The sequence below is a fragment of the Parasteatoda tepidariorum genome, chromosome 5, assembly GCF_982258835.1.
Source record: "Parasteatoda tepidariorum strain Cologne lab strain chromosome 5, Ptep-v5.0, whole genome shotgun sequence".
In the NCBI taxonomy this organism is placed as follows: domain Eukaryota; kingdom Metazoa; phylum Arthropoda; class Arachnida; order Araneae; family Theridiidae; genus Parasteatoda; species Parasteatoda tepidariorum.
In genome coordinates this window covers 80485942-80499828 of record NC_141759.1, presented here as the reverse complement: position 1 = coordinate 80499828, position 13887 = coordinate 80485942, and the positions used below count along the sequence as shown (strand labels likewise).

Below are 13887 nucleotides of genomic sequence, written 5' to 3'. Positions count from 1 at the left end.
CGGCATTTTTTTTAATAATCAGAAAACGAATGATAACATCAATAAATTAAATACCCCACCATGTTTTTGTAAACGGTACGCTCTTTTAGGTCTTCGCCTCCATCGATGAGAGCAGCCGGTACATCACACTGTTGGTTACCCGTTGTTGTGAGGAGTAAAAAACCCAGCAGACAAAGATATTCAAAAACTCGATCACTTTATCCACATGTTCTTGCAGTGACAGATGTGTAGCTGGGAAGCCCTCATGCTTTTGTTGCAGTATAAACACATTCAATAAGCAGTGAAGTCTTCACTTCCTCACGTAAATGGGGAAATGTTGCCATCTGCGCGCGATCTTTCTGAGGCGCAGGAAAGGGTGCCAAAAATCACGCCAAGTTGGGATTAGGGCGGGAAAACACCACAGCTAGCGTGATGGGATAAAATAATTGCAGCTAAATTACAATTTATTCTAGATTTTCGTAGAAATATCAATTGGATTTATTTTTGGAAACACGTTTAGCTTTATTCGATATATATACTAAAAGTAAAGAAGAATTTTTACTTATTAATATTTTTTTCCTTTTTACTATTTAGAAATGTTTTTGTTGCAAAATTTAAAAATTATGATCCAACAGAACATGAAACAGTACTAAAAAGGAGATTCTAAAACAAATAAGTAAAAAATATTAAAACTATTTAACTAAATCTGTTTGACAGTTCAATAAAAAAAAAAGTAAATTTTTTAAACTTTTTTAAAAATTTGTTTTTTCCTCTTTAGCATAGCGTTAAAATTTATACATATTACGTAACCGAACTAAACCATAGTTTTTTATTCTTTTATTATTTTTTATTTTACTGCGTGAAATATGGCATAAATAACATTTCGACAGAAATAGTACCTTTAAATAACATATTTTATACCATCCAAAATTTCCTTTAAAATCTATATGACTAACGCTCTGAAAAATTTAAAGTAAAAAACATTCTACAAAGAATTTTTATCTATTTAATTTAATGTTCTCCTTTTCATTGTTTCATACTTAGGTTTAAAAAAATATGTACAATTTATATAAAATAAAGAAATGTCATTAAATTAATTAATCAAAACATCAAAAAAAATAGCACACATTCAAAAATAAATAAATAAATAAAAATGAATAAATAAAAATAAATAATATAATCGAACCTAACTTATTAAACAAATTTTTTCATATTTCTTAATATATTATTTTAATCATATCACTCAAGAGATAATTGCAAAAATAAGTAAATAAATAAATAAGTATATAAATAAATAAGTAAATAAATAAAAGAATAAAAAATATATAATAAAAACTGCAACTTTGAAAGAACTGTTTCATTCTGTTTTTTTCTTTTTTTTCTTTAACATTTGCTACATGTATGTGACATCATGTACTATAAACTTTATATAATTTTAAAACATAATATGATGATAAAAAAGATTTCTAAGATTCATATTTTATTGATTGAATTTTCAATTTAAGGATGCTGGAACTTAACACGGCAAAAACTACTCCTAACTCGAAATTAAAAACAAAAGATGCTTTTGCATATTAACAAAATCAGATTAGCTAAAAACTATGTCTGACTTAACAAACGAAAAAAAAAGCACAAGAAAAAGCAGCAAAAAAGATGATCTTGGTCATGAAATTATTTGTATCATATCGTTTAAATCAATATTAGTCTTAAAACTGGGTTTTTCGTCAAACAGGTGAGTTCTTAGGGTTAGAGCAGCATCTAGTTTAATTCTTAATTTGATTTTGCATGCATAAACAGAAAATGAATGAGCTGAAATATAGTTTACATTAAAATAAAAGCAGAAAAGGAAGAAAATAAATATGGTTATCAGAGAACCAATGCTTCTACATTTTCGAATTTGGTTATTTTTATTCGATGCGAAATGCTAATGAACATAACTTTAACACAATTTATTCATCATATTGTAATTAGAAAGACATTGTTAATAAATTTCTTTCTTCACAAGCATTTCAATTAAATAATTTCATAAAAATAAAGGAAATGTTAACTAAATAATGGATTATAAATTGGCTTTGAATTTAATTGCAGGTTTCGAAAACCATAACTGGTTAAAAAAAATTCTCGGAACCCCTGTGACCCTTTCAAGGAACCAGAGAGTTCCGCGGAACACCATTTAGGAACCTCTGTTCCAAACTATGAGAAATTTTTCAATATCAAAAGAATTTTTGGAAAGTTTAGAATTGTTTAAAATTTGTGGAAAATGTACTAATGCTTCAAAATTAATTAATAATAGGAAAATTCGCGAAAAGAGTCACTGTTCTTGCATTATCATATTTGCAGAAAAAAAGTTTTTTTCGTAATTTCGGTTTTCGTTTTTCTTTTACCTTCTTTCTCTATAATATCCTTCATTTATAGTTTCCCGCAACTTTTTTGAATGCTGGAAGATGGATGCGCTCATTATTAACGGTTGGATTAGTTGATCCGCTAAGGAAAAAGTTTTTCCTTTTTCCTATTCGATTTTGTTTCTTGTTTTGCTTTATTTTAAAATAAATTAGTCTCCATTCTCTGAATACGGGGATGCCAACTGCACCACTTTCACTAATAGATTTTAAGAAGTGAAAGAGACAGTGACGTAGCGAGCTTAACTCACGCCCGGGGCACAATACCCTTTTAGTGCCCCCCCCCCCCAATTCTAAAACCATATTATCTTATATGTAAAATATACTCGCAAATTAATAAATAAATAAAGTAAAATAAATAAAGTCGTAGACTCAAGCTAGGCTTTAAATTTGAGACAAAAAATGTAGTTGAGAGAACAAGACTAGATTTTGAAATGTATATGATCATCTAGAATTAGTTCAAAAAATATCCTATTATTTATTTTACATATTTATAAAGAAATATTTTAAAAACACGCAGTTTTAAAACAATAAAAAAGTAAATATTTATTATCTCTAAGGAGATACATATATTTAATAATCATATGATTATAATACATTTATAAAATTAATTACTGTATCTAAATTTTCCGTGCTTTTGATGAAGCAATGTATCAATAATATCATCAAAATTGATCATTTAAAATTTTTCTCTTTCCACACTTAAAAATGCGAGGTCACTTAGATGATCTGTCAAAATTAATTTTAATTTGCTGAATGAACGTTCGCAGCTAGCAATTGATACTGAGATAGTCAGGAGTATTTGAAATACCGCTCTCAGATTTGGAAAAACATCTTCTCCATTCGAGATCGATTATAAAAGTAAGAAATTCTAATGGAGTTTTAGGTTTAATTTCTTTTCTACTGCGGAGTAACATTTTGCTGTCACATATTTTGATAAAAAGTTCTATTGCATTGAAATCTGTATTATAAAATTCACCCAGATTTTTACAATTTTTTTTCAAGGTCGTTATCAATTTTATACTTGTTTAATAAATTTTCAACGTCTAGTAGAAATCCAAATTTGAAATTAAGGTCACTTAATCGTGTAAATCGTGTACACATTTCTCGTTGGAGACGATCAAGAGTGTTTTTCATAACGCGAGAAATTTCACTTTCTGCGGAAAGACCACCATAGCCAATTCTCCAGGCACGTGTTGTTGTATCCATATCCCATTTTTCACAAAGAGACTCTGCTTTTTTAATTGCCTCTCTACAGAGCTTGTCTCAAATTTCGTCTAGTTCAGTCGCTAAAGATTCAAGATCATGGAACACTTCTCTAAAATTCATTCTAGGATCTTGTAATCTGAGCTGCACACGATCAATCCTTCTTAAGATTTCATACCAGAAATGAACTAAAGTTATAAAACTAAAGGTTAGTATATTTTGCAACAGAATTGTAGCTTCACTTCTGTTGTCACTTGTAGTGGTAGTGTGCTCTGCTAATTTTTCTATTAGTTCTTTTATATTCTCTAGCCCATAGATGATAACGATAACCGCTTGTATTCCGGCGCTCCATCGCGTTTCAGATGTGTGACCTGCCATCTGATCGCGGGTTCGAATCCTGCTCAGGGCATGGATGTTTCTTTCTCTTTCTCTGTGTTCTATGTCCTTTCTCTTTTGTGTGTGATTGTGTGAATGTGACACGCCCTATAAGCGGGTTTGTGGTTATGTGACGTGGGCGACGCTGCCCTACCACCGTGGCTTTGACACAGGTGCCCACTGGGTAACGAGAAGAGAGTAGCAGTTCTGGCATTCCTGTGGCCAATGTCCCAAGTGCCCGCCATTAAAAAAAAAATAATTATTAACTCTCTATTTCGAAAAGTTGTGATTCTGGGTAAAATCTACGCAAAATTTTAAGAAATGGGGATAAATATTTTGTACGACGGATGGAAATGTTATACATTTTGACTTCTGTTTAATTTTAAGAATTTAATTGGACAGTTTTAGTAACTAATTATACTTCATTTTATTAGCAAATATTTTCTGGTAACCATTGATTAGTAACTAAAACATTTCGTTTCCTAAATATCTTTTCTCTTTTAAATTTATTATTATTATTATTATTATTATTTTGTAACTGAAAAACCAAGATATATATCAAGTTTAATGTATTAAAGTTTGATTTTTTTTCAATGGTTTCAATTTTTTTATTATTCCGATATCTAGCAATATTAGAAGTTCTCGGTAAAGTCAATAAATACCAAGATAAAAACCAAAACTTACATTAATGGTGATACCATTAAGAAAAAAATTCTTCAACCACCATACTATGGAAACCATACGAGTAAAACATAGGCAATTTATGCTGTTCAAACAAAATAAAGGGGGGGGGGAGAAATGCAGCCCGAAATTTGATACCGAAGTTGTATAACTGTGGAAAAAGTCTACTTAATCCTTTAAAAAATACTACTCAGGAACAGTAATTTTAACGAAATCATTTTTCTAAGTAATTCTAGAGATGCTTTGATAAACCAAATATGTGAGCTGCGTTAATCACGTATAGTATCATCAACTATAAGTAAAGTATATAGTATCACCACAATCAAGTGAAAGCAGATGTATTTATTTTAATTCATTCTGCGTGCTTTAACTTAATAGTATTCAATCACTAATATTGCCATGATGTGAAGAAAAAAATATTACAACATCTGCGTTTTAACTGAGTATAAAATTTCCTCAGTTACTTATCCTTTTTACCATGGAAGAAAAGTGCTTTATTTCAGATCTATGCATTAATCAGGGCCCGACTTGTGGGTCCCGGGGCAAAAACTTCTTTAGGGGCCCCCCTCTTCAATTCATTTTGGTATATAAATTTTTCACCTCATTATATATGTATAACAAGACCTAAAATAGCAAGTCCAATTCAAGTCCCCCCCCCCCCCAATTGTCAGACGAAATATCGCTCAGTCCATTTTCTTGATTTTCTGACAATTCTTTGCCCATCATACCAAATGCAGTTTTCTGGTTGTTAACTTTGTCATCGATCTGCGAAAAATTCATATCCTTGCTGACATTAGGGCGGAATTCAGCTAAATTTTCGCAATTAGGATGGCTCACTTAAAGCCAATCAGAAGCCTGTGTTTTTGTAAACATATCGCATTTTGCTATATGTAAAAATACAGGCTTTTTATTGGATAAATTTGTCCATCGTAATTGTGAAAATTTAGCTGTATCCCGCACTAGAAAGCCATGGATTTACGAAATATAGATTTTTTGTGTTCATACGATATATTAATGAAGAAGTTAACATAAAACTGACGGATTTTACTCTGTTCTGATATTTTGCTTAAAAAAAGTATATTAATGAAGGAAGCCTAAAATAAACTTTCAATTCTATTTAGGGGCCCCTGTCTTTGTCAAGCTTTCGCATTAATATTAATACTTGGATCTTATATGATATTAATGTTTGGATTAATACTATATTAATAAATAGAGACAGAGGGTATATTAGACATAGACGTGTTTGTCATGTATAGAACACTTTTGGTGGCTAACAATCAATTATGTCTGTAATTTTCCGTTTATAGAAAAAAAGCTAATAGTAAAACTATTTCATTTTAGCTTTGTAAGAGAATAATAGACTATCATGAATTATCTCTCTCATGACTACCATAAATTATCATGAATTACTCTTACTGTCATGAATTATCAAAAGCCCAGATTTTGATTTTTTCCTTTTTTATATCTTTAGGGCATCTTTTTTTTTTAAAATTGGATATTATTTTATTTATTTATTGCATTTTTTAAGTTTATATAAATTTTTTTTAAAAAACTTCATACAATTTTTTATTGTTCCAGTAAAAAATAATATTAGAAGTTTTTATGTTAATTAAAAGTTACATGTGAAAAGGAAATGTTAAAGTGACTTTTTTTATTATTATTTTTGCATCTGCTTGGGGCTGCCAACTTTTTATGCTTTTTGGGAAAATTTCTTCTAGTGGTAACTACATGTTTTTGTTTCGTAAATTTTATATAAAGTAATTTGATTTTGTGCAAATTATTCGAATTATTACTTGTGAAATTAGATATTGGCTTTGTTTCATAAGTTTTATTTAATTTGATTTCATTAAATTTGATTGATTATTTGATATTTTACACATCACAATATGTAAATGATTCAAAAGTTTATATAAAATGCCACTTTGTTCCAACTCTCCCGTGGTAAGACTTAAAATGTTTGCAATATTATGAAAAATTCTAAAAACTTAAGTTTTTAACTGCAAACAACTATAACAGATGTTTTGTAAAAAGTTTAGTAGTTGGCAACCTCGTAGAACATTTATTTCTAAATTTAATCTTTTCCGACATAGAGTTACTAAAATGTTACAAACCATTAGAAATATAAAATAATTATCTTCTAACGATTGCCAATTGAAATCTTTGCGAAAGAATAGAATGAGTTACTTACGAGAATTGATACTTGGCTAGTTTGGCTTACTCGAAATAGAATGGAAAGAAAGTAGCCAACGTAAACAAATACCACGTTTCCACAACCAATCAGGATCGAGATACCAAATACTTAACATATTTAAAGAATATAGTTAGGATATTTATATATTTATTTAAATTACTTATTTGTAGTGATGGAAAAAATCATGATAAATAAACTTTGTTAAACGAAGTCAAAAGTATTAGCCTATACATTTTGTTATCATTTTAAAAATAAAAATCTTCCAAAAGAATAGAAGATTCGACAGCTATGCATTTTATGTAAAATGTTTATTTCCAAATCTTTGTTATCTGAATTAGATCCGATTTCTTATTACGCTTGGAACCTCTAAACATTTACATCATTTTGAGTCATTTGAAAATATGGAAAAACCATTTCGCTTTTATCAATATTAAAACTTGATAGTTCTTTTTCTCAGGGAAATAAAAATAATAATATGAAAACAAAGTAAATTTTTTAAAAAAACCCTACTAGGTAGTGGTCAGTGGAAGAGGGGATGATGATGTTCCCTGCTCTTTTTCGGAATAGATATCAGCCATTTAAAAAGTCGTTTGGAAAAAATAATGGAATACATTTCAGTTTTCCGCTCCGATAAAAGACGTTGAACGGAAACATAGAATGGAGGAAAATATCCGATTTCTCGAAAACGAAAATTTATTTGTTCTATTTTCTGTTCGACTGAGTTTGTTTTTATTCTTAGGCATTGGAGGAATTGAATATCGCTTTTAAGTTCTTGCAAGGACTAATATGGGGTATTGCTTTCTATGGTTTATGAAAATGTTGAAAACACCTTTTTATTGTTTTTATTTATAATTAAAAATATTATGTATTTTATAAATAATAGGGTGAAAGGTTTTTTGAAAATAAAATTACTTTTGAAGAGTAAATCGAAGTACCTATGGTTCTTCCGACTATTAGAAAGAAAAAAAAACTAAGGATTTCCAAGGCGAATTACACAATTTTCACTTATATAATCTAAAGACCATTAAATAAATTGATTAATAAAAACTAAATTGTAAAACTCTTGGCATTCAGAGTGGTAGAAAAATCGACACTTTCTACATAAAACCCTTTATTTTTTTTTTCTCCTCGAAAAATTTCTTGTGGTAGCTATTGTACTTTGAACCTTTCCTGTGCAGTGTAACACATCGGCAGATAAGTTTCGGGTCTGACATACAGATGGCGCCCGAAATGCAGAATTAGTATTTTGTTTAGCAAGTCCTAACCTTCAAGTAAAAGGTGTCAAAATTTTATAACGATCTGCCGATTGATTTTAAAGTTACAGTGATTTTAATCGAACACCAATTTATATTATTGAAACAAAGGATAAAAAAGAATTTCGTGTTCTTATTAAACATTGTTATTTAATGGGGAAAAACACGGTAGAAACTGAAGCTTGGCTCGATGTTATCCGGGTTCTTCACCAGAAAAATCGATCATTATTGACTGGTTTGCTGATTTTAAACGTGGTCGTACAAATGTTGAAGATGCGCCACGCTCTGGACGCCCTAAAGATGTGGTTAATCCGGAAAACATAATAAAAGTCCACAAAATTGTTATGGAAAACGGCAAAGTGAAGTTGCATGACATAGCTGATACTCTAAATATACCAAAAGAGCGTGTAGGCTTTATTTTGCACGAACATTTGTTTATGAGAAAGCTGTTTTCGAAGTGGGTGCCGCGTGTGCTAACAGTTGACCAAAAACAACAACGAATTGATGATTCCGAGAGCTGTTTGACGTTGTGTCAGACACCCCCTATTTACCCGCACCCACCCTATTCACCAGATTTGGCTCCTAGTGACTTCTACTTGTTTGCAGACTTGAAAAAAATGCTTCGCGGGTAAGAGATTCAGCACGAATGAGGAAGTGATTGCGAAACAAACGCCTATTTTGAGGCCAAAGATGGTTCTTTTAAGAAAGGTATAGAGATGTTAGAGAGGCGATGGAGTGATTGTATATCTCTTAAAGGAGACTATGTTGATGAATAAATTTGAATTTTACTGAAAAAGTTGTGTTTACTTCATTAGACCGGGAACTTATCAGCCGATGTGTTATAGCTAGTATGGCATCACTTATTCAGCAAATATTGCAAACAACAAGAAATATGAAACTTATTACGCATAAACGTTTATCAACCTCTATTTTATAAGCAACCTAGCGTTAAAATTGTCGCGCGAATAAGAATGGTCTCACAGGGTTCTTACGCACCTGAAAAAAATGAATAACTGGTATTAATTTTTTTATTAAGAAGCTGAAAATACTTAATATTAGCTTTCACTGTCGAATTAAAATTTAACTGCCACCACTTTCGGATCACAATATATTTAATTGAAGAAAAGATAGCTACAAAATTAATAAAATTAAAAATGATTAACATTTCTACCAGTTTTTATTTTTTGAGTATGAATGCTTGGTGGGTATGAGCTCTGTCTAAGGTCGCACTTGATTATGTGCTACCTGACTAAAATTTTCAATCGAAATTTGCTTCTTCGAAAAGGGTTAATTTATTTTATATGTCTTGTAAATTTGATTTAAAGCCCTTTTACACACCACTACATGCAAATGACATATAAGTTTACATAAAACTCACATTGTTCAATTGCAATAGAAGTTGAATATAGTAACAATAGTTACCATGTAAGATGAATCGGCTCTTCGGTGGGGAGGCTTGTAAATGTTGATAAAATTACCAAAAATTCTGATAATGGTGCAAGGAAGATTTTAACACGTTGAATGCCATGGGGGTCACCGGTAACCGGCACTGAGTTTGTTCGTAGCCTCACGGGGATCACCGATGACCGGCGAAGCCAAGATTATAAGAAACATATAATTCGAGAAAATTTCTAATTTTTTATATTATTATCGTTATTAAAATGATTTGAAGAAATAAATGCAATATAGAACACACAAAAATAGTTATATTTATATACACAGAGATGCCAACTTGCTCCAAACAACTAATAAATATTTTCAAGTGGTATAGTTTATTAATTGTGATTCTTGGTTTAATAAATTCAATTTAATGGATTTTTATCCACCACTATTTCTAATCAATTCGTAGGCTTATACTATTCGCCACATTTATCAGATATGTCATGCGAAACCTTTTAAAAAACTAGCAGAATCTGTCTGATATTTGCAATTTAGTTTGTAGTTATTTACCGTTTGGCCAGACGGGCAAGCCGTATTAAATTAGCGTGTCATACAACGTGTTAAATGATGGCAACAATTAAACTAACTTTTGTTCACCATAATTAATCTTACACAAGTACTGAAAATATTGTACAAATATGTAACTTCCGTCTCGGTAAATACATAAATACAGGGATGCCAACTGCACCGCTTCCTGCAAAAGTTTTGATAAATTGTTAACGAATTAATTAGTAAAACTTGTAGAATAGGGATTAGATTGTAACTGCTGAGTTATATTATTGCTCAAGGCTTTTAAGCCCAGAAGGAGTCTTTTACCTTTTCATCTCGATTTGTGAAATCGTGAATTAATTTTCATAATGAGTTTTGAAAACAAAAAATAAAAATAAAGGTAATACAATCATGATATAGAAAAAAATAAAAATAATAAGCAACAATTAGTTGCAATAGCTACGCCATTGGCTAAATTTCAGCAACAATAAGAAATCAGAGTTACAAACAGTTAAAGGAACGACCGCAGCGCCAATCATTTGCTGTGTTTTAATTTGAAGCTAAAAATTAAATTTTTTTCAATACCAATAAAAGATTACAAATAGGGAACAATTAAATAAATTAAACTTGTGAATTATCAACACTAGTGAAATAGGAGGCTAAGAATCTGATTTAGAAGTAAATTACAACAAAGTTGCATTTATGATATTTTGAATTTTTAATATGTAGTGGTGGAAAAATTACTTTAAAATGAAAAATAGTAAACTAAAAATAACTTAAATTGTATTGACACTAGTAGATATTTTTTTTACAAAGCGGAGCAAGTTAGCATCGCTCTAAATATTTTATCAAAGCTATGACTTTTAATGGTGATAAAGCTTCAATAAAAATAAGACAAGTTTTGATCAGTTACCACGTTGAGCGCCGCGTCAGCCACCGGTGGCTGACACTAAAATTACATTTAGACCGCGTCAACCACCGGTGGCTGACACTGAAATTACATTTAGGCCGCGTCAACTACCGGTGGCTGACACTGAAATTACATTTAGGCTGCGTCAACCACAGGTGGCTGACACTGAAATTACACTTAGGCTGCGTCTGCCACCGCTTGCTGACCTTTCACATAGGCCGCGAAAAACAGCTGGCTGACAGCGTATAACATGATATAGAACTATAAAATTTACACTCTTTTATGGAATTGCAGAAAATTGATTCAAAATTTACTTAATTATTGAGATTCTTTGTTTAATAAATTCAATTTACTAGGTTTTTAACCACCACTATTTCTAAACAATTCGTTGGCTTATATAATTCACCACTTTTTTCGCATAGGTCATGCTAAACCTTCTAAAAACTAGCAAAATTTGTCTAATGTTTGCAAATTTAGTTAGTAGTTATTTACCGTTGTGGCCTGAAGGGCAAGGCATGTAAAATTAGCGTGGCGTTCAACGTGTTAATATATATGTGATCACCACTATACATTACTTTGCAAAGAAAATATATCTGTATAAGAACTGTGCCCAACCAGATATCTAATCGCTAGCTTGGTATCCTTAAAAATAAATTCCTTCTAACATTATTGTGAATTTAGTACCACAATAAGATAACCCCACAGCCAACTGTATGTCCACACCAGGGGTGAAAGCCCTTATATAGCAAGACGGAAAAGAGAAAAACCTGGTATGTAAAACATTTCATTCCAGCATTTTTTTCGAAAAAATGAAATATCTGTAACTATCAAGATTTCTTTTATAATTCGGGCATATATATGAAACTGCTTCTTTTCCAAGATAAAGTAGATATTGTTGAAAAATTTAAAAAAAGAATAAGTAAACTCCTTCCCAAAACTAGCTATAACTGAAATGGTTTTACTACCAGCCTTTCCTCTTTTCCGTCTCGCTTTCACCCCTGGTCCACACTAGTCCCGTGAAGTACTTAGTTCGTGCGTGCAGACTCATAATGGGTTCATTAAACGGAAGGTAAATCAGATATGATTACTAAAATTTGTAATAAGCATATTCACTCATAATATGATCAGGGATGTCATGGACGACTGAAAATGTAAAGTGGCAGAAACTCCGTAACCACCAATATAATTTACATTTCAAATTAATTTATATTTAAAACAAAAACATCATTTATTTGCTCTTCCAAGAGTAAATTGGGGAGAAAAAAAATTTGCTAGAAAGGGTAGCTAATTTTTATTTCTTAATAAAATTTTGAATTTTATTTGTCACAACGTTTTGCATTTTTAATCGCCCGTGCCAACCCTGTATAAGGACTTCTATTATTTAAAACGACGAATAAAATAGTTCATGGTATAAATTAAAGCAAAAATTAAAAAGTTATTTTTCTATAACAAAAAACCTTGTTTTTTTTTATTCGCTAATAAGCAATCAAGTGCTTTGTCATGCAACTATATATGAAAGTGTGTAACACAGATTTACCAGTCTGCCAAAATTTGCAGAGAAATTTCGAGTGATAAATAATAAATAACATTATAACTATCTATCTATATCCATCTATGTATCTATATATATCGCATTCCATTAAGACTGCGAGACTTTTCAAAATAAAGAATAGTTATTCTAAAATAAAAATCATTTATTTTTTATAACACATCTTTGCCCCTAAAAAATTAAAAAAATAGTAATTGTAAATGAGTTTAAGGTGAAAGATGAAAAGCAGCAAACAAACTTACTGATATGAAGTAAAATAAAATAAAAATATGTTGAAATTAGATAACAGTAAAAAAATATCGCAAAGAAGAAAAAAAATATATTGAATATGCGTTTAGCTTTATAGTATAAAATAATAAGTGGAAGGTAATATATATATATATATATATATATATATATATATATATATATATATATATATATATATATATATATATATATATATATATATATATGATAATGATGATGTCTATCGGGTGGTTTTCAGCGTCAGTAGATGATAAATCGATAGATAAATTAAGGGAATAAATAAATAATAAAACTTACTCGGATGATATTAGAAGTGGTAAAAAATAACCGCCTTTTTTTCCAAAGTACCATATCCAAACGATCTCCCAACAAAAAATCGCAAGTTTAAGTGAAAAAATTCAAAATACACCTCCCAATTCCCAACATAGAGCCATTTGAAGCGAAAATCATAAACCTTCTTTTTTGAGCAGACGACACCTTCTAACTTTTCCGTAAAGTAAATAAATCGTTTTCAGTTCCGACGCGTGACGTAATGTTCCGGTGGAAGAATCTGGCAACGTATTCAGCGAAATCTTATCAAATAGGAGTGAAACAAAAGGAAAGTTCATTCTCGCAATCTCATTTGTGGATAAAACCTGCTTGTCAAAAAGGTTAGAAAGGCAGTATGGAGATAAGCGCGCTTTCTTTCAGCAGCTGCTAGATTTTTAAAATAATAAGTAAAAAAAAAAAAAAAAATCTAAGCGTAGAATGGTACGTCATGGTAATAAATACAGTTTTCAACACCTTGCTTGAAGGTAGAATGAGAGAGCAAAAGATTTTACTGCTTCTTTATTTTGTGACAGATTTGTGATGTCCGTAGTTTCATTGTTTAGATAGATTTTTGAAAAATAATGGGTAAAATTACACAATTACGTCAACATGTTTGACTTTTTCGGACTTTTTTTAAGCACTCTATTTTTACATGCTCTATTTCCTACTCTTATAGAAAAACTTATTTTCTTATGAGTAATAAAAGTTCAAAATGTTATTGCACTTTACCCATTTTCCAGATTTTAGTTTAATTATAAACAAACGAATTTCATGATCAAACTTAATAAACATATGGAACAAAACTTTTTTCCGTCTGTTTATAAAAAAAAATGGATCTAAGTGCGGTTATGAGAAAG

The 13887-nt window shown here is 30.4% G+C and overlaps 1 protein-coding gene across 3 annotated transcripts in view; it reads right to left on the bottom strand.

Moving 5' to 3' along the window:
- LOC107457206 (uncharacterized) overlaps positions 1–13245 on the bottom strand; it is a 35861-nt gene extending 22616 nt beyond the window's left edge. For 2 of the 3 annotated variants that reach the window (XM_016075306.5, XM_043052590.3), the window contains exon 1: positions 13019–13245. In XM_016075306.5, coding sequence (XP_015930792.1) covers positions 13019–13072 — 54 coding nt within the window. In that variant the 5' untranslated portion in view covers positions 13073–13245. Of the gene's footprint in view, positions 1–59; positions 358–13018 lie in introns of those variants that run through there. The other variant, XM_016075307.5, reaches the window with a different exon arrangement.
- Positions 13246–13887: the final 642 nt, after the last annotated feature.